The 22,816-nt window shown below is 40.2% G+C and overlaps 1 protein-coding gene across 1 annotated transcript in view; it reads left to right on the top strand.

The window, feature by feature from the left end:
• GRM8 (glutamate metabotropic receptor 8) overlaps nt 1-22,816 on the top strand; it is a 531,151-nt gene that overhangs the window by 447,876 nt on the left and 60,459 nt on the right. The window contains exon 8 of the mRNA XM_074984122.1: nt 7,683-8,618. Within this exon, the coding sequence (XP_074840223.1) occupies nt 7,683-8,618 (936 nt within the window). The remainder of the gene's footprint in view (nt 1-7,682; nt 8,619-22,816) is intronic.

Here is a 22,816-nt window from a genome sequence, read left to right as displayed (position 1 = left end):
GAGCACTAAGCAGCTGACACACAAATATACCTATACTGAGCTACCCTTACCAAAGATTATCACATAATGGCTACGTCTACACGTGAAGCCAACATCGAAATAGCTTATTTCGATGAATAACGTCTACACATCCTCCAGGGCTGGCAACGTCGATGTTCAACTTCGACGTTGCGCGGCACCACATCGAAATAGGCACTGCGAGGGAACGTCTACACGCCAAAGCAGCACACATTGAAATAAGGGTGCCAGGCACGGCTGCAGACAGGGTCACAGGGCGGACTCAACAGCAAGCCGCTCCCTTAAAGGGCCCCTCCCAGACACAGTTGCACTAAACAACACAAGATACACAGAGCCGACAACTGGTTGCAGACCCTGTGCCTGCAGCATGGATCCCCAGCTGCGGCAGCAGCAGCCAGAAGCCCTGGTCTAAGGGCTGCTGCCCATGGTGACCATAGAGCCCCGCAGGGGCTGGAGAGAGAGCATCTCTCAACCCCTCAGCTGATGGCCGCCATGGAGGACCCGGCAATTTCGACGTTGCGGGACGCGGATCGTCTACACGGTCCCTACTTCGACGTTAAACGTCGAAGTAGGGCGCTATTCAGATCCCCTCATGAGGTTAGCGACTTCGACGTCTCGCCGCCTAACGTCGAAGTTAACTTCGAAATAGCGCCCGACGCGTGTAGCTGCGACGGGCGCTATTTCGAAGTTAGTGCCGCTACTTCGAAGTAGCGTGCACGTGTAGACGCAGCTAATGTGAATGAGTCACATCCAGTTTTAGCAGAGTCTGAGCAACCGCTACTCCTTGTTCAGGGTGAGTAAAATAGTCTCAGAACTGATATGATAATATTATTGTTTCTTACTGACACTTTCTCTTCTTTCTCCTTTTTTCTATCTATTTGCCTTGTTTTTATTTTTATTTTTATTTTTATAGGCAAGTTTTTTTTTAAAAAAATGGGTGTGAAAAGTTAAGCTTCTAAATCATTTTGTGTGAGATTTTTCAAAGGCGTTTAGGCATCTAAAAAGCCACATAGGAGCTACAAGAGAATTTCTAAACCACATAAGCATGTAAAGGGACTAAACTGCATTTTAGGCACTTTTGAGCATTCTTCCCCTAATGCATAGCTAGACATCAACATAAATGTCCTTATTACCAAAACCGCTAAGCGCCCAGAGACGGCCTTTGACTTTAGTGGAAGTAATGGGCATTTAACACTTTTGAAAATTGCACCATTTATCTATATGCTTCATTATAGATTTAGGAATCTAGCTTTAGACAAACAATTGAGAAAATCTTGTCCCACACCTTCAACCCCTCTCCTTTTCACATTTTACTCTCCTTTGTCATAGACAGTGGATCTAGAGTTAAGTTTGGAGAAACATGCCAATACTGTTAATTTATGAATTGAAAAAGTCTTGAGATTTGGGACACTAAATCTGTTCTTACGTTGTTCACTTGATGATAGGAAAACTGCAAGGGCTTTTGAGAAAGATTCTGGCCATTATGAAATGTACTGAGTTACGTCAATGAATTTGCACTAAGTAAAATGAAGGTTTTAAAATAAATGAAGTGCATAGCATACAGTAAGTTTATAAGTATCTGGGGGATTGGCTAAGTGACCTACAGCAACATGCCTTTTCAGTCTTTAATTTACATGAGCTGGATTTCCTCTACTCTTTTTGTCAAAAAAAGGGACTTCTAGCAGATATCTGGGGTCACCAAAGTAAGGCTTGCTGTATGGTATCACCCCATCTCACATACCTTCATGGGAGTGGTTTCTGAGTGATCTCTGTGGTTGCCAGGAGCTACTGGTGTACTGTTTTGACAAATCTTTTGCTTTATTAAGATAATTCTTTGGTTGTACATTTGGGCCCTCTGTTTGTTGTATTGACTTGTGAAAGTAACCCACACAGCAGACTTTGACAAAGCCACCCCAAATACCACCATATCAGATAAGGAGTGAAGGCACCAAGCCAGGTTTGTTTTCAAAAGAAATACAGTAATATTTGTTAGCAGACTCTACTGAACCACTATGCATATGTGCCCCGGCCAATGGTCTCAGCTCAGTCAACAACAGGATTACTTGTTGCCCCCTAGACTGCACAAAGACAACTTTCTTGGGGTGCATTTTATACATAGGTACAAACAAGCTGCGTGTTACAGCTAACATAGAAGGTTGCTACCCATTGACATTACCTAGTTACTCCCCATTACTTTGTATATGAAAGTTTGGTTGCTATTCATTATGCTGTTAGTTTAGGCCTGATAGTGAAGCTAGGTTTACATGTTTGTTATTTGTGGGGTTTGTGTTGATACCAAAATGTTTCTTAAGGAGGTGTTCTGTTACCATCCCCCTGAAATGTGCTAACCGCCTATGCCTAGTACTAGTCAGGTGTAAGTCTTTCTGCAACATCAACCATGCTTGTGCCAAGTGCTGTGAGCAGGGCCTGCCCTTTTCCAATAATTATAGAATACTAGAACTGGAAGAAACCTTGTGACTCATCAGTTCCAGTCCCCTACCCTCACAGCAGAACCAGACTCCATCTAGATCATCCCTGGTAGATGTTTATCTAATCTGCTTTTAAGTATCTCCAATGATGGAAATTCCACTACCTCCGTAAGCAAGTTATTCCAGTGTTTAACCACCCTGACATTTAGGAAGATTTTCCTAATATCCAACCTAAACCTCCCTGGCTGAAATTTAAACCCATCAATTCTTGTCCTACTTCTTATCCTATGGTCAGAGACAAGAAGAACATTTTTCCCCCTCCTCCCTGTAACACCTTTTAGGTACTTGACAACTCCTATCGTATACCCCCTCTATCTTCCTTTTCCAAACTAAACAAACCCAATTCTTTAAGTCATTCTTCATCGGTGATGTTTTTGAGACCATTAACCATTTTTGTTGCTCTTCTGTGGACCCTCTCCAATTTCTACATATGTTCAATCTTTCAGGAGACCATTTAGAGGTGTGGGGCAGATAGATTAAAAAAAATTCTGTCAAGGATGGTGCTTGTTCCTGCCAAGAGGGCAGAGGACTGGGTTCAATTACCTCCCAAGGTCCCTTCCATTTCTGAGATATGGATCTCCATATATTCATTCATGTGCATATTCATCCTTCCAAAGCCATGGATGAATGCATGAACTGGACACAGTATTCCAATTGAGGCCTAATCAGTGCAGACTAGAGCAGAAGAATGACTTTTCGTGTCTTGCTCACAACACTTTTGTTGATGCATCCCAGAATCACGTTTGCTATTTCTTGCACCTGTGACACAACTATTGACTCATATTTAGCATGTGGACACTATGACCCCTTTGATCCCCTTTTTCAGGCCTGCTTCCTAGATGGTCACTTTCCATTTTGTATACATGGAGCTTATTGTTCCTCCCTAGTGGAGTACTTTGCATTTTTCCTTATGAAACTTCATCCTATTTAACTCAGACCATTTCTTCAATTTGTCCAGAACTTTTTGAGTTATGACTCTATCACTCCAAATCACTTGCAACCCCTCCCAGCTTGTTATCATCTGCAAACTTTATAAGTGCACTGTATATTCTATTGTCTAAATCATTGATGACGACATTGAACAGAAGTGGTCCCAAAAATGAAACATGCGGAACCCCAATTGTTATGTCCTTCCGGCATGAGAGTGGACCATTAATAACCCCTCGCTGAGAATGGTTATCTAGCCAGTTATGCACTGACATTATAGTAGCCCAATCTATACTGAATGTCCCTATTTTATTGATAAGAAGGTCATGCAGGAGCTTTACTTTTTATTAGCACAGTTTTAGCCATTGCTGTCTAGGCCATAGGCCTTATACCAGTCTTGTGATACATGGGTTTATGTTTCAGGCCCTCATCTTACTACATTCTGCAGAGTCCATAGCAGTGAAGGAGGAAGAAGTGGGTGGTAGAGAGGGATGGCAGAAAGCTGGGGGAAGAGTTGTTTTCAGCAGCATTGTACCCTTCCCCAGACCCACAACAAAACCCAAGTAAGATCATGGTTCACCCTGCTAGAATTATGTATCTAAGGTATTTCTAAAGCATCTCACATTTCAATTATCAGCTACATATGTGTATGTCCCTCTGTGTTAAGTGTTCCCCTATCTGAAGCATATATACACTGAAGGGAGTTTTTGGAGAAATGGCTAGCCAGGCAAATATATGGGATCAGTGCTTCTATAGAAGCAGTGCTACATGTGAAACCCAGTAAAGGGAAAAGGATTTTGATGATTATGGGGTATCCTTGGATTTAGAAGGCTCAATTGTTTACTATTTCTTCTTCTTGAGAAGCAATCTCCTCTTTCTCGTAAGGTTTAAAGATTCAAGGAAAATCCCATAAGCAGGGACTCAAAGAATTTCCTGTCTGTCAGGGACCCTTTTTCTATGTTTGGAGCAATCTATATCCATGGATTTTATCATGGGCTCAGCCTTAAAAATCAGACAGGAAAACTGGGGAGAAATAAAGTAAGATGGAGGATAAAACATTCCCACCCACTCCTGCATCATGTATTTCCTATTTCCTATTTTTCTGTACATTTATTAAGCCTTGAAAAATCAAACTCCTTTTGATAATTCTAGGCTTAAAAGCCTAGACTGATGAAATTTTATTTCTTTAAAGAAGAAAGTTTGCCCTACTGGCGAGCTTTTCCAATATTTGTAGCATTATATTGTTATAACATGAATTATGTGGTACATAGTTTATGTGCCAGATCTACTGGAATGAAAACTATAATATGAATCATTACTAGTGACCTTCTGAAGATGGGCATTTATTACCGCTGTTGTCACTAGATCATGTAATTTGTGAGACATTCTAATAAATTAACAACTTCAAGAGTTTTGAGGGACACTCAAGAATGGTGACAAGGGTGAATGAAATTTTGTAAAATACAGCATAGCTGTAGATTAAAAGAAAGAATACACATTTTGCTCAACAAGGACCAATACCGCACTTATAGTTATCACTCAGAATTCATAGCAATATTTTTCCTTATAAACCATATGATTGCTGGTCTTCAGAATCAGGAGGATTGTATAATAGCCTTAGACTGATGGTATGTCTGCATTCTCATAAAACACCTGTGGCTGGCTTGTGTCAGCCAGCTTGTGTCAACTGATACAGGCTCAAGAGGCTCGGGCTGTGTGGCTTTAAAACTGCAGTGTAGACATTTGGACATGGCCTGGAAACCAGGCTCTGGGACCCTCCCCAGTTAGGGGGTCCCAGAACGTGGGCTCCAAGCTGAGCCCCAAAGTCTACATTGCAGTTTTATAACCCTGCAGCCTGAGCCTCATGATCCTCAGTCAGTGACACAGTCTAGCCACAAGTATCGGAGGGGTAGCTATGTTAGTCTGGATCTGTAACGGCAACGAAGGGTCCTGTGGCACCTTATAGACTAACAGAAAAGTTTTGAGCATGAGCTTTTGTGAGCAAAGACTCACTTCATCAGATGCTGGTCATGGAAATCTGCAGGGCCAGGTATAAATAAGCCAGAGCAAGGGTGGGGATAACAAGGTTAGCTCAGTCAGGAAGGATGAGGCTTACTACCAGCAGTTGATCTGGATGTGTGAACACCAAGGGAGGGGAAGCTGCTTTTGTATTTAGCCAGCCATTCACAGTCTTTGCTTAATCTTGAGTTGAGGGTGTCGAATTTGCAGATGAATTGTAGCTCAGCAATTTCTCTTTGGAGTCTGGTCTTGAAATTTTTTTGCTGTGGGATAGCTACTTTTAAGTCTGCTACTGTGTGGCCCGGGAGATTTAAGTGCTTTCCTACAGGTTTTTGTATAATGCCATTTCTGATATCTGATTTGTGTGCATTCATTCTTTTACATAGAAACTGTCCAGTTTGTCCGATCAAGTGTTTTATTGCAGTGTAGACATACTCCTGCAGACTTGAATGAGCTTTGCCTCAGGCCCTTCTATCCAAATCATCAAAGATATTTAGGCACCTAAACTCCCATCGATTGTAATGGGCGTTAAGTGCACACATCTCTTTGAAGATTTAGGCCCTAGTAACTTAGTTTTATGAGCATGTTTGTGTTTGATAAATCATTGTAGTCGGGCACTTTTCCTATGAGGAATAAAGTAAACCAGAAGGTCCCAAGTGGTACAGAGAAGGGCAGAGGCACTGATAGCCACTGCAGGCCTAGGGGCAAGGTGGTAGGGAGTCCTGACTCCCTGTCCCTGTGGGTGGAAGGATCAGAGCTTAGGGCAGTTGTACCTGCCCCACTCCCCTCTCACACACAAAGCGGTGACAAAGCATTCCAAAGTGTTTTAAAGGGGCCCAGAGCTCCTGCTGCTGCTGCTACTGTGGCTGCATCTGGAGTTCTGGGCCCGTTTAAAATGCTGGGCCTGGGCACAACTTCCCCCATTACTCTCCTCCCCTCCACACACCCTTCACTGGATCTGTAAGAGAGGAAAAGAGGCTCCACTGTCAAGTCAACATGTAGAAACACTGCTGGAACAGCTACGGCCAAAATACATCACCATTTCCCTGCTGTCCTTACTCTGTCCTCTGCCACTGGAAGGTGGACGCACCCATGCCACATGAAGCATTATTATCGCTGTTATAAATTATAAATCCAAAACTATGCTAGGCACTTCACAGGCAAGTAGGCAGACACAGTCCCTGCATGGAAGAGCGTACAATCTAATTATATAATGCACTCATGAAGGATGGGGCATGGATGCAGTGCAAAGGAAAGGACCAGATTCTGCCATCGTTGCCGTAATACCAGACCCTGTAAGTAGCTCTGTTTGAATCAGTAGGGCCTCTTGCAGAGCAAAATGCTACTCAACCTGAGAAGAGATGGCAAAATCTGGTCCAAGGTGCAGAAGTTAAGCAAGAGTCTTCTTACATCTGTGAGTTTTCCTTACAGATTTTATTCTATTTTTTGTGGGGGAGACTTCCTCTTTTGTTATATTTCATCGTGGAGAGTTCCAGGATTGATTGATGGGCCTTTTGAAATAAGGTTGCACTGTGTGTATGCATTTGAAACTATAAAATAATATATTGGAATTTTTAAAGCAGGAGGACTGAAGTGCTGCTGTGACATCTCTTTAAACTGTTAATCATATTGAGGGATATACATGTTTTACCTAGCAGAAGTGGAAGAAAAAAGATATTTTTGTGCATTTTCAGTACAAGTTATAGTGTGAAAACATATAACAGGTTCTGCCTGGGAGTGATGGCCTTATGTAAAAAGGAAGTGGAATCTTCCCTGGTCTTTTTCTTCTGTCAGCATTGATGCACGGGGATTTTAATCTGTCCTTTGCTGTACCTGAAATTAATTCCAAACCTGCATACTTCACATTTCCTCCTTAAACATTTGAAAACTACCTGTATATATACTTGCATGGGTTTCATTTTATAAATTTCTTTATGTGGGACTTTTTTGCTTTTAAAGTAGCCTAGTGTTATCTCTTTACAATTTGGCCTGCAGTAAGAGGTAAATAGAAACAAATGACATTCATCAAACCCATGGCATGAATGATTTATTGGACACAATCATTTAACACTTTCATAAAGTCAATATATGGGAAAGAAACAGGTTTCTTATTATGGTAAACTGTATTTGTACTGTCAGCACACTGTGATTTATGACAAACCTGTGGCCAGGATTAGGATATTATAAATGAAGGAAAATGGGAGGCTCATTAATTTTTTATACCCATAGGTAGAAGACATGCAGTGGGCTAACAGAGAACATACGCAGCCAGCATCTGTTTGCAGCCTGCCCTGTAAGCCTGGGGAAAGAAAGAAAACAGTAAAGGGAGTGCCTTGCTGTTGGCACTGTGAACGCTGTGAAGGGTACCATTACCAAGTGGATGAGCTCACCTGTGAACTGTGCCCATTTAATAAGCGACCAAATGCCAACCGCACAGATTGCCATCTTATCCCAGTAATCAAGCTGGAATGGCATTCTCCCTGGGCCATTGTGCCTGTGTTCATAGCTATTCTTGGAATTATTGCAACCACCTTTGTCATCGTGACGTTTGTCCGCTACAATGACACGCCCATCGTCAGGGCTTCTGGCCGTGAACTCAGCTACGTGCTCTTGACTGGGATTTTTCTCTGTTACTCTATCACTTTTTTAATGATTGCAGCTCCAGACACAGTGGTCTGCTCATTTCGACGACTCTTTTTAGGACTTGGCATGTGCTTCAGTTACGCGGCCTTGCTCACAAAAACAAATAGAATCCACAGAATATTTGAGCAAGGTAAAAAATCTGTCACTGCTCCAAAGTTTATTAGTCCGGCTTCCCAGTTGGTGATCACTTTCAGCCTCATATCCATGCAGCTTCTTGGAGTCTTCGTCTGGTTTGCTGTTGATCCACCACATATCGTAGTCGACTATGGAGAGCAGAGGACACTTGATCCAGAAAATGCCAGGGGAGTTCTCAAATGTGACATTTCTGATCTTTCTCTCATTTGTTCCCTTGGATACAGTATTCTTTTGATGGTCACATGCACTGTATATGCTATTAAAACAAGAGGGGTTCCAGAGACCTTCAATGAAGCAAAACCCATTGGATTTACTATGTATACCACCTGCATAATTTGGTTAGCTTTTATTCCAATCTTCTTCGGTACTGCACAGTCAGCAGAAAAGGTAAGTGGCAATAAAATTAAGAATCAAATATTAATCTGCCTTTTTTATTTATAATATATGTAATATTACATTAATTCAGCTTCGTAAACTACTCATTCTGAATGTGAATACTAATACCTAAAATATTAGGAGCTGGAAGCTAATGGCATGTGTCGTTGGAAGGGTATGTTTCCCAGGCTTCAGGCTTTGTAACAGGATCTGGGACATGATTATGACATGACTGCTTGACTAACGTGTATTGTTACCATTTCATGCTCCAATATGTTATATGAAATACTGTAAATGTTTGCTGCCTATCACAGGCCTAATGCAAATGGATCTATTTCAAAATGCCTTGGAGATCCGCTTACGCTTGCCAAAAATAATGAACGCTAACATTTGGCTAGAATGAAAGTCATTACCTTTACCTGTCATACTAATAAATAAATAAGTAAATATTTAAAATATGGGGAGAAATGCCAAGTAAATAGACTATTTTTCTCTTTAAAGAAACTTTATATAAGGGCTCAATTAATTAATTAATAGTGCCTTCAGGGAAATTCAGCTCTTGAAAATAGCTCTTTTGATGAGCGATCCAGTTTAATATGTTCAGAGATCAGCTTTTCCTTGTTCAGTTGACAAGATCCTTTTTGAGGTATCAGTCAGGGAGAATCATATAAAATGTCTCAAATATTTAATAATATCTCTTTGCTTCGAATGGGAAGACAGAGACACATGCCAGCTGTGTCGGTTTATCTCCAGCTGACATTAGGTAAGATGGTAGATCTTCTAGGAAAGAGCAATACAACACAGCTCAATCGCTGACACAATATGGAAAATCTTGCAAGGTAGGACATGAATTCCTGAACAATACCTTCCCTCTCCTACCATTCTGAATAAGTGATCTTTTAAAAATTCATTTTTTAAAATACTGCAAGTATTTTTCAGGTAATGAACTACAGTGTCTATCCTCATGAACATATATGCAAAGAAGCTTCATGCTTTGGTTGGGTAACCCCCTTGGCCACAAAATTCAAAAAGTGGTATTGTCTGACAAAATAAAACATCTGCTGATTCAGGCATAAAAGTTTCCAGGGGTAGCAGAGCTTATTAGTATGATCTTTTTCACTTCATAGATCAATATGGCTTTCAACCAGGTTTCTTAAAAAAGAAAGGAAAGGAAAAGAAAATCGTTAAGCAAGCTTACTGCTGAATAGGTCAGGCTGTCATAAAGTCAAGATTTGGGATCTTCCATGTCATGCATGGCCTTGTTCAGAATAAAAGGCTATTAGTATTTTATGGAGAATTAAGCCCTAAGGCAGTGGCACAGCGTAGGTGTAGTAAGAAAAGCTGAAGAATTCTGACACTTATAATTGGAACAGGGAAACACTTTCAGCTGATAAACGTATGTATGAACAGAGTTTAAATGCTGGTGCTGATGTATGAGTTTAAGTGAGAAAAGACTGGATAGAGGTACAATACTTAATATTTGAAAAAAGAATGTTTTACCTGAGTTTATCGAAGGATGGCATTTGTGACTAAACAAATGTATTTCTGGATAATGGAAAATACTACTTCACTGGTAGTTCCACAATGACTTTTAATTTACACAATAGATTCAAATTTATTTGACACAAGAGATAACACACTCTTCTCTTCTACAGAAGAGAATAATAACCTATCTTTTTTTTTCCTAATGTGAACTACCAAAATGGACATTTGAACATAACTAAAATCTCCTGGGTTTTGGCACTAAACTTCGTTAGTTAGTTGTTACATTTAGAAAAAAAAATGATAGGTTACTCTTGTACTTCATATAATGACTTTCAGGAGGTGAAAAACAAATTAAAATGCTAATACAGTAGTTTTGCAATTCAAATAATTCTTTTTCAGGACTTCTGCTTTTTGTTGTAAATAAAAACATGTTTTTACACTGAACCTTATGGACATCATTACAATAGCTCAAGCATGCATGCAATTAAATTGTTTATCTAAATGCCACACAAATGTAATGACTCGTGCTTACGTATATAGTAAGTGCCTGAATGTACTCAGACAAAATTACTCAGTTTATATAGAACTTCTGAAGATGCATGTTCTAAAAAAAGTTAATACATGATAAAAATATGTTAATTGGAATTTTGATAATTGGAATTGCTTTTCTATATACTTATTTTTGTCTGATAAGTTCAAGGAGGTAGTGGTTTCTGAGATGCTCATCACCTTGGACTTCATTTGCTGTTGATTTTAGAGCCCTTATATTATTTGGCTGTATGAACTGAGTATTTAAAAGTCAGGGAATTAAAGCACTGAGTCAGAGCAGGGATTGCATTCTTGAAATGCTTAAGATAATAAAATTGAGCAAGGCAGTCTCTACATCTCAAGCGTCTGCAACTCTAGAAATAATCATAGTCATAAATTTATAATAAAATAGCTAAAACATCTCTGAAAGTGTTCTGCGGGAAGAGTCAGGATTGAGGTGTAAGCAGCAATCAGGGCTCTAGTTAACCTGGAATGAGGCAAGATGGAAGCAAGCCTTAATCCAAGACTGAAACAAGCCTATTGCAGGGCTGGCGTCAAGAAGGCACAGGAGCTATTGCAACCATGGTGTATGCTTTGACCAGACACTGTGCTCATGACGATGGTGGTACTGTTTTTAAGAGCCAGGCTGCTGATTCTTCCAGCCAATCAGGTGGCGTGATCTCTTAGGCAGCTTACTATAGGCCAGATGTACTGATTAGGTTACCTGGTGATTGGCTCTGTATTGGGTGCTCCTGCCTGATGGGCACTTCGTTGTCCCCTAAATGTTACTGATGCCCACAACAAGCAGCAGAAACAAATGTATTTTCTGGAAAGATTGTATACTTATATGTAATTGCCCACGTCAAGAATTAATGAGCACACAAAGGAGGCAGAAAATGTTTTGGCATCTCCTATAATTCTTTCACTCCCATGATATTTACACATATAAAACAGAAATAAAAGGTAATTTAAACATCTTGCCAGTTGAAATGAACAGAAGGCCTGATCCAAAATCCATTAAGCCAAAGGAAAGATGCACATTGACTCTAATGGTATCTGAAGCAATCCTAGAATATGCAAGAGTCCTGTGAGTTTTTGGACAGGATGAAGTTGAGTGTGAGTGTACAATCATAGAGAATTTGGACCGTGATCCATTAATTAAACAATTAAGTAAACAACTCAAACACATGCTGATAGTTAGGTGCTTTCATGCTTAAGAATGTGTTTTACTGAATAGGGATAGAGTGATGAATCAACTTCTCAATGAACAAGATACTAGACTGAATTTCAGATACATGTCAGGGCACTGGAGACTGAGGAAAGAAAAGGTTTATGTGCGTATTCAAATTATACTTTGAAGGCCATATATTCAGCTGGTGGAAATTAGTGTAACTTCCTTGAAGTTACTGGGGCAGACTGAAGTATCCCATCTTAAGTTTTGGATCAATGTATGCAATATGTTTTTAAGAGTTCCACTGTTATAAATGATTTTCTACTTACCTTCTGGTTATCTGCAGGGCTATGTCTACATGGCAGAGTTACAGCAAAATAACAGTAATTATTTCAAAATAACTTTGGCATCATCTAAATGACACCCACACCCACACATTGTTTTGAGATAAATTCAAAATAACAGCTGCATTGTTTCGATTGTGGTAACCCTAATTTCTCGAGGAATAACGTCTATTTTGAAATAGACCAAAATGGGCTTCAATGTCATTGTTTCAAAATAGCACTCTGGACCCCAAAATTCTGTTTCAAAATAGCTATGTGCTATTGTGAAATACACTTTGCGTGTAGGTGCGTTATTTCAAAATACGATATTTGAACTAGAGCTGTCATGTAGATGTGGCCTAAGGGTGTAGTTGCAAAATAACGTATAGTAGGGAGGTTTTATGTACACAAGAAAACAAAAGTAAAGTTTTAAAGTACGCAAGCCATTTTAGCAAGTAAGTAAAGGCAGGAAAAAAAAAAAACTCCCATGATCCTAGTCAGATGGATTATATAAATTTCCAGATACTTCAGTTATCTCGAATCTCAACCAGCAGATCATCAAATCCCCATACATGCCGAAGGAAGCCATTCTTAAGATTGCAAGTCTGCTCATTTGCAAGCCTGCAGCATTCAAAGATTCAGATGAGAATGGTGTGTAGGTTTTGTTCATCAGTTTCCATTATCTGCCTAAGTGTAGGAGGAAAAGAGGGCAGTGACTTTGCTGAGTATGAGTATTGCTGGACTGCTTTTTTCTTTCATTATTCTGTCACTTCATGATTATGCTGTCTTCCACTGTAAAAACAAAGGAACCTACTAAGATCACTGAAAGCTATTTAAGGCTGTATGGGGATAATGGGAAAAATTGACCTCAAGACATAAAACACTGTATCCTTAACACAAAAGTAAATGTCAGTTAGGTGCTTGAAGTGGAAAGTGGCAAAACTGCACAAGATATCATTCCAGCCGGCATATTGTTTGACCTCGCATTTGTCTGGCAGAGTGTTAACGTATTGGGATCTTCTGATATATCCTGATCTCTTAAAATGTCGTGCTGGTTGGAGTGATGCAAAATAAAGAGTGAAATTGCATGAATGATTAAAACAGATGTTTTATGAACCATTGGGTAAAATTAAGTTTCAGCGGCAGACTGCACAAGAATCAGCAGAGGATAAATGACTGTCTAAAACACATCTCTATTCAATGAAAAGATCTACTTTAATTTCCTTGCATTACTTGTTTTACAAGTTTTGACAGGTGGATGAATCATGTTCATTCAGATAATAAAGATATAATTTATTTTATTAGCCTGGCAGTGTTCTGTTTTGGGTGAATATACGAATACTTGTTTTCCATTTTGCAAAAGAAAGGAGTCTGAATTTTTTATACAGAAGAAGGATCCACAGAATACACTGTCATTCTCCATTCTGTTCATGTCACTTGTCCACCTCCTCCTTTGCCCCACTCCATAATCAGTGAAATAACTAAAAGGATCATTTAAAGAGACAGGAATATTTAAGCATATTTTCAAACTGTGCCAAGAACTTTGATCTTTTCTTTAACAAGTAAAGAGTAAAAACACATTAAAAGTATGGCATAAATGTGTCATGTGAGTGTTCCCATATATCATTATTCTTAGTGCATTACTAGTCTGCAGTTGCTAATATGTTTTATATAGATTCAAGGAGATTGATGGAGCAATAGATGGTAGTGTGCAAAGAGCTTGCTGGTTACATAACATGGCTCTTCTACTCATTACATAAATACATCCAATCATTTCATAATACTAATTGTCCATGCCAACTGTTGCTGTACTTGTACGAAGGATGTTATTATTATTATTATTATCAGGATACTATCTATTAAATTGTGGCTCAGAAAATGGAAGAGCCTGAGAACTCTGGTGCAAGTAAATTCCCTCTGCCCACCCTACATTTCTGGAGACACTACTCAAATCTTTTTCTTCTCTTTTGTATTTCCCTTAAGATATGATTTGAAGGTGACATTAAGAAAACACAATGTCTAATGACACTTCAAATTTTGCTAATGAACCAGCCTGCTCTGAGAGTTTTCTTCATCTCAAAGTATCATCCTCTTAGATCTTCTGATACTCAGAGATGTGTCTCTTTAGGTTATAAGTTGTTCACACATGACAGCACCAAAGAAAGAAAACAGGTCTTGACAAAGGGAACTAGCCATATTAAACATTGCTTTCATCTTGTTGATAATGCCTGCAGGGAATTTAGTTGAATCCTTTGCTCCAGTATTAGTAAACTGCGTTAGAATTCACCTAGTGGAGATGAACACTTTTTGGTAAACCCTTCAGTGTATAATGCTAATGTGGGGCTAATATTGCTCTCACTGTCACCATTTGTGCTCCAGTTGAACCCAACAGATTTTAGTGGCATTATTTTTGAATTGCACTCGTATAAGTGAGAAGAGAATCACGCCATAAGCTTTTGATTGTTCCAAAAATGTATTTCATTCGTTTTTAAGTTTTAAACTTTTTCTCCTCATCTGCTATATATTATAGAGAGTTGCCTGTTTGATGAAGAACTGCTTCTAAATGGTAAGAGCTAGGACCTCCAAATTTGGTATATATAGTCCTCTTACCATAACTCAATGTAAGGGTTTGGTTGTGCCAGCAAAATGGGAGGTGCCCAGAATAGGATTGCTTCTCATAATACCAAACAGAAAAGAGACAGAATCACCAAATGAAGCACAGTCCTCAAAAATGGTATAACTGAATGTTGAAAGAGACTGAACCAAGATGGGCCAGAAAAATATTTTGAACCTGAAATAGGATTGCTTGTCAATAACTCTTACACGGAAGTGATAAAACAGAGCAATTTGGTATAGGGTTCAGTTTTGGCATAGCCTAAATCAATGCTGAAGGTTTGAAAACTGAAAGAAATGTTATTGGAAACCAAATTGACTATAGTTCTTTTTCGTTGCAACATAGTGAATGATAACAGTTTATACGGCTGAAGGAAAAAAATATACCCAATGGAAGCTTTAGGGAAGTGATAAGCAAAGTCAAAAGCTTTTGAAAGTATAGATCAACATTTAATGGCAACACACGAATGACATTTTTTATGGTAACTACTAAGTCACTGCTTAGTCTGGAATTGTTTGTAAAAACTTTAACCATTGTAATAATGGTGTGTCTAGCTGTACAACCATCTTAGCAGAGACAGGTGTTTCCTTACCTTGTGTTTATTCCGAGCAGAATGGTCAATAAAACCACTGATAATTTTGCATAAAAAGCAAGAGCAGGCTATGGCCCAGAGTACACTTCACTTTTCATATTCATACACTTTGTGCTCCAGTGGTCAAGGTATGACAAACACACCCTTGCAGACTGCATTTAAGGTGGGCATAAGCAATTTTCACATTTTAGTAAATGTGTGTTACCCCTGCTCGTTTGCTAAGCCTGGCTTCAGTGTGTGCCCTGAGATTGACTCAAGGTGATCCTAGCAAAGTGTGCATCATAGGGTCTATATCAAGAAAATGGATTAAAGGGCAGATCCAGACAAGCAAGGCAAGCCCTGCATGTGTGTGGAGGTGTGAGTTTGTGTCCACCAACATAGCACAGAGCTCATCCCGACAGAGGCTCCCTGTTCGGCAGTGCACATATTCATGTAAAATCTTCCACCTGTGCCTTAGAAGAAGTTTCTTGGGACCAAAGCAGGCTGCTGCCCTTCATCTGCTGTTTCATGAAGGCTGTGTAGCATGTTCTGCAAAGCTGCTGTATTGCCTGAAAGAAGAATGCTATTTTTTTCACTCATCCTTTGGGCTAGTCTTAAGATTTGGCCTATATGCACTGTGTTCCTTCAAATTCTTCTTCGTCTTGATAACAATGTTTATTTTGTGCCACTTTTAATCCTATTAAGAAATATTTCACCTGAAAAATGGCATTAATAATAGTAATTGGCAAACCTAAAAGAAACTATTGTATAGAAATCTGGGTGGAAATCTTGCAGGACTACCCTTTGTTGAGATATTTCTAGAACTTTTTAGTTCCTGCTGAGCTGGAAATGGAACAGAAATATTCTTTCCTATAGCACCTTGATATTTTTACTTTGGTCATATCTAGATGAGTGCATGTAAACCAATGCAAAATAGAAAAAAAATACAAACATGAAGGAATTTTTTTTTTCAAATATTCATGGAAATTCAGGTTATTTTTATCTATCCCTAGTAAAATGCTAACAATATGTAGGATTTTTAACACTGAGCTAACCTACTTACTTTTGTCATTTTGATTGAGAATTTCCTTTCATCGCTGTTTATATGCACAAGAACCTATAAAAGCTAAAAGAGGAAGTCCATTAAAATGCAAGTTATATCCGTTGAGTTTTCTTGGGTGTCAGTGATGCTGTATTTTAGTTCAGATTTTACAAATCAAGTCAAATCTTACAGTTTGTTATGAAGGATGTTAGGCATTAAAATTACATCTCATACTCATTACAAAGATGGTAATATTGAAAGTCAAATAATCATCTGATTTAAACTCACACAGTGGGCTTCATATTTATTATTAAAATACAAAATTCTTTACAGGAATATAGTTATTAAATTTCTATCACTTAATGCATTTTCATTCTATTTCACCCTGCCCATTACCCTACTGTGGTCAAAATACACACACCCTCTCTTTTTTGTTACCAGAGAAAAAAGCATCTATTCCTTTCAAATGGCTAAGAAAGTGACTATAGTTCCAATTCATATTTGGCAATTTTCCAAGAACAAAAAGTATGATTAGGATAAATGAAGCTTATTATGCCATAATTTTCTTGGAACCCTTTTCTGAAGAGAAAAAAATGAGGGTGGAAATGTCCACGGGGTCAGAGTTTCACTTTATTAAGACACTATGAAATTTAAAGTTATCTAGCTAGTAGATGGATTAATCTTGAGAAATCATTTTAATCTAGATATGAACACTCAGTATGAACAAACATTTGGAATTTCTCTCCCCAGGTTCAAGTGCTTGTGATTCATAGTTGAATTATACAGTTGATCGATTATTTACCTGTAATACCCATCTGCTGGAATGGAATGATGACAGTTTTCTTCATAACCAAAATCAATGTTCACTTGACATATTTGAAGTATATAGATGGGGTGATGTGACAGACATTCTGATGCAGACAGTTACATAGCAGTTACATAATACAGTTTTTGCAGACATGTCCTTCTGTATAAAACTGAAGCTGTTGAAAGATGCTTCATAATAAAAATAGCTGAACAATAAAAGAAAAGAAGACTTGGAACTTTATCCTCCTTGATGTAATTCCATAACATTGTCATGTTTGCCAGATAATCTACCTAACAGCAAGTTTTCCATGTATTTAATATCTATTAGGATGACTTGGAGTGATAGATAATATATAACAAGAAGTACAAATCACAATCACTCAGTCTGAAGACAACCCTGTATCAGGGAATCTGTGTCGAGAAAGAAAATGAGCTACAAAAGCACAATTTGGTAAAGCTTGACACTCCATGAGAAGTGGGGAACTACCCAGGAGTAGCTGTGCAACAAGATGTAAGGTGATGTCCCTCCATATGCAACGTAAGACACTTTTGCAAATGTCTTTTTCTACAAGCAAAGCACTTGTAATTGTGTGCGGCACAGCAAAAGAAGAGTTCATACTAAGAAAAGCATGCATCTCCTGACCAAGTAATCAAAGAGACAGATGCGAAAGAGCAAGCTACAAAAATCAATCTCAGAGCCTGAAATTACTTTTTAGACAGTCTCTGTAAAGGACTTGCTTTTACCATACATTTTCCTTTAAAGTTGAATTGCTGAAATGATGATGTAGAAATAGAAATCTTACCTGTGCAATGTAAGGTACAATATGATCAGAAAAAAATGCATTATAATGTGCTTACATCTTCCAAAATGTGCTGTCTTATGCCTTTGGCTGGGTCTACACTACAGGAGTTTTGTTGACAGAAGTTACTGCTGTAATGTATTTCCTGACAAAATCTCTGTCGACAGAATGCATCCACATCTAATAGAAGCTCTCCCTTTCAATGCTCTCTTTTGACAGAGAGAGGCCAGACTGCCCAGCCCTCTGTCAGCAGAATAGCCAACCAGAAGCTCTGCAAACAGGGGTGCCTGGTGAACCGGAAGCCCTCTCTGTCCACAGAGGGTCACCAGAGCAGCTACACTATTTTTTTGTCAACAGATTCTGTTGACAGAAGCATTATGTCTCATACGGGAGCGACTTAGCTCTCCTGAGAATACTGCTGCATTCTGTCAACAGTTTCTTGACAGAATGCATTTGTAGTGTGTATGCTCTAGGAGTTTCTTTCACTCTGGCTACGTCTACACTAGCACACTATGTCGAAGTAGCCTATTTCGACATAAGAACATCGAAATAGGCTACTTCGACGCGTATCGTGTACACGTCCTCCAGGGCTGGTGCCATCGACGTTCAACGTCGAAGTAGGGACGGAGAACATCAAAAGGAGCCACCCCGGAAGGAAATGAGGAGCGTTCACATACACAAGTGCTCCCCATCGAAATAAGGGGCCAGCAAAGCCCCAAGCCACTCCCTTAAAGGGCCCCTCCCAGACACACTTGGCCTGCACAGCATGAGATCCACAGAGCCGACCACTGTTTGCAGACCCTGTGAATGCAGCAGCAGCCAGAAGCCCTGGGATAAGAGCTGCTGCGCGTGGTGACCATTGAGCCCCAGAGGGGCTGGACAGAGCATCTCTCAACCCCTCAGCTGATGGCTGCCATGGAGGACCCCACTATTTCGAAGTAGCAGGATGTGGATCATCTACACATGCCCTACTTCCCTTCCAGTCCTAGCATTCTATAATTCTGTGATTCAAAAATGGAGGGCAGCCAAAACCCATGTTTGAGATGGGAGACACCCAAAAGTAGGAAAGCCAGCTCATGGTCTGCTCCCTGTTCCTTGACTTAGATCCTGTGGCATCCCCTTCATAAGAGGTTTGAGGGAAAAACATATCAGCAGCTGGCAAGAGGCATGATACAAAAACCAGATAATGTCTGGCAAGAGACAAGTCATGGGGAATGACTGTTTTTCAAGCTATGCTTTTCCTTTACACCCATGCTGCCAAGAAACATTCACTCTTGTTGTGCTTATATGGGTGTCCTCTGGAACACCTTCTCTTTTGAGTTAAAGAGCAGCACAGTTAGGTAAGTCACCAGTGGCCTGGTTCCTGATGGAGCTGATGTATCTAGCCAGTGTTGGAAGCCAGGGACTCTTTGTAATGTTGCAGGCTCTAAGGGCAGTGTGGCTAGTTCCTACCATCAGTGGAGCTCACAAGAGCACCACGGTTTACAAGGAACTGCGTGCTAGGGGGCTGGAGTAGCTTCTGCTGTATGATAGAAGATAGTGGAGGAAAACCAGGTAGTTTCCATTCCAGTCTCTGGGAATCACCAGTACTGAAGAGCATGGGGATGGGGGGATTCTACTTTCCATGCTTTAAGGAACTGCAGTAATTAGAGGTTAGTGACGTTCAAAGATTCAGATAGCTCGGCTACTGCAGCATGTAAGACAAAAGCTAATACATGCAGAGTTTTATGTAGATTTCATCCCACAACATAGACTAATACTGTATGGAAAATGCTACTCTTACTTTTTAACTCTGAGCCTAATTAACAATTTCTATCTACTGTGTATGACTAAAATAAATGCTTTTATAAAATTGCAGTAGACTTTTTATCTATACAGTGGAAATTATAAATTATGCCTCATTAATTATGTCACCTGAATAGAATGTGAGCTCTTTGAGGTCTCTTCACCCATAGATACACTCACACACATTTTATATGAATGTTAAGGGGAGCTGCGCATACCCATTGACCAGAGAATAGATCCCTACAGCTGCAAAATGAAACACTGGGCACCCCTCCAATGCCTGTAGTGCCTCAAAGTCAATGCCAAAACCTATTTTTGCAGTAGTTAGCACTAGCATGCTGTTTAAAATGACAGTGTGTAAGCAAGTATGTTAGATCTAACCTGTCAAGTTAGCCAGCAGCTATAGAATCATAGAATCATAGAACACTAGGACCGGAAGGGGCCTCGAGAGGCCATCGAGTCCAGTCCCCTGCCCCGACGGCAGGACCGACCACTATCTACACCATCCCTGATAGACGTCTATCTAATCTGTTCTTAAATATCTCCAGCGAGGGAGATTCCACAACCTCCCTTGGCAACTTATTCCAGTACTTGACCACCCTGACAGTTAGGAACTTTTTCCTATTGTCCAACCTAAACTTCCCTTGCTGCAGTTTAAGTCCATTGCCTCTTGTTCTCTCCTCAGAGGCCAAGAAGAGCAAGTTTTCTCCCTCCTCTTTATGACACCCTTTAAGATATCTGAAAACCGCTATCATGGCCCCCCTCAATCTTCTTTTTTCCAAGCTAAACAAGCCCAATTCTTTCAGCCTTTCTTCATAAGTCATGTTCTCCAGACCTATGCATTTCAGTGCACCAATGTTCTTCTTTTTCCTTGAGGATTTTCCCCTTTTTCCTCCTCGTCCCCTCGTTTATCAGCCCTATGAAACAGTACCCCCTTTTCTCCTACAAAACCGTCCATGTAGATGAAGAATATTTTCACAGAGGTCCAATGGTCAATGCCTTATTGCCTTCATGTTGAAATTGCTTTTCATCCGTTTTTCAATTTATATGCAATTCTTTTGTTCCTCAGAGTCTTTATTTTGGAGAATCTTTGCTTTTTTTTTCCTTCAGGGATTTAAACTGTTACAATTTGTTTTTGTATTCATGTTAACAGTACTATTCATTCTGCACTTAGCAGTTCTTGAAGAAAAATACATGAATGAGGCTGAAATAAGTTTAAAACAAGATTTCGCTTCCAAAAATAATATAAAATACTTATTTTTGGTGTAGACTATTGAAGGATGCAAAGATGTCTCGAAGCCAAATCTTGACACTCTTAGTTTTTCCCTCAGGCAAAGCACCCATAGAGTTATTCTATTAAAATAATGCAGTTGTCTGCAGCTCTCTGTTCATGGCTGGTTATTTTCAGGTGAAAATGCATATGGCTACTAGGTAGTGCAGTTCCTTCAGAAAGCAAGAGGGAGTGGAGATGACAGGCTTAGTTAGCCACATCAGCAGACTGGAGGTGTATATGGGGCAGGTCTCAAGCAGATGGTTTTGTGGGATGAAAACAGGAACAGAAGGCATGGAAAAGAGCTAGTGGCTTCAGCTTTGTTAAGGCCCAGAAGGGTAGCCATTCACAATGCTAATTTTCACTTTAAAAACCCATGATGTGAGTGAAACTGGATGAAATCATTTCTCAGGTCATAGGGCCTCTGTGGATCTAGCACATCGTTATGGAAACCTGTTAGTCAATTGAATACAACAGGTAACTAAAACAGATAATTTCCCAACCTTTCACTAGAGTGGGCCCCCCAATCGCCCCCTAAACTGTTCACAGACCCCCAACCGCCCCCCCCAAATGATTCACAGACCCCCATCAAAGCCAATTCCAGCTGATAGAGCGCTTCATTAAATGAAAAATGAAACCACAGCATAGATTTTCAGAAAGTGATTAATAACATTATTAGAAGACTTTAATTTATAAATAAAAATTGTAACTATTCAATGTATTTATAATTCATTTACAATTCTTTGAATTTTTTTTCACAGACCCTCTGCAATGCTGTCACATACCCCCAGGGGTCTGCAGACCCCAGCTTGGGACTGTTAAGGTGATTTGAACTCTCCTGGGGGATTTAATACAGGACACCAGCCCTGCTATGGGACAGGTTATAGCATCTTTGGAAAGGATCTCTTTCCCTGTAAAGTTGAGTAGGATTGTACAGCAATTTCTATACAGCACTTTTAATTTATCTAGAATAGCAGTTGGCAACCCCCAGGACACGGGCCACTGTTAGTGTATGAGCTGATTTACAGTGGCATGTGGCAGGAGCTCAGCCCCACCTCTCCTCCCCCCATGCAGCATGGGGTCGAGGCAGTAGCCCCCATGGCAGCGCAGGGCTGGAGTGAAGGGCCTTCATTGTAATGTGCGGCTGCCAGCTGGGCCCCCGCTGGAGTACGGAGCTGCAGCTGGCCCCCATGGTGCGGAGCCAGAGAGCAGAGTCCCTGCCAGAGTGCAGGGCCATAACACAGGCTCCCTACTGGAACATGGGGCTGCAGCCAGCTCCTGCTGTGGCACGGGGCTGGAGGAAAGGCCCCTGTTGGAGTGTGGGGCTTGGATACGGGGCTAGAACCAGAACCCCAGCAGCATAGGGGTGAGAGTAGAGTCCCCACCACGGACCCTCTGCCAGAGTATGGGGCTGAGACCCAAGGCCCTGCCACAGGTTTCCCTCATCTCCCACAGCATACAGTTGGGACCAGAACCCTCACCAGAGCCCCCACTGCACACTCTTACCTCATGCTGTTTTAAGTCACTGTTATAGATACTTAAGGATATTTTGATGGCAAAAGGGAATTCCATCTGCATCATGCGGGTAGGACAGACCTCATTCACCCTTGCCCTGTAATTGGTTTCAGGGGCATAATACAAGCATATGTTAGGGGTCCTCTTCCTGATTCCAAAAGCTAAAATTTTGCTTCCTTTTACCATCTTGGAAAATCAGAACATCCATCTTATGAATACCTACACGAACATGATGTGGAGGCTTACTCTATACCTTTTTTGAAGGCTATCTAAAATTTAGCACTGTATGTCTATAGTGC

This window comes from Carettochelys insculpta, chromosome 1 (assembly GCF_033958435.1).
Source record: "Carettochelys insculpta isolate YL-2023 chromosome 1, ASM3395843v1, whole genome shotgun sequence".
NCBI lineage: Eukaryota > Metazoa > Chordata > Testudines > Carettochelyidae > Carettochelys > Carettochelys insculpta.
This window is presented reverse-complemented; position numbering and strand designations above follow the sequence as displayed.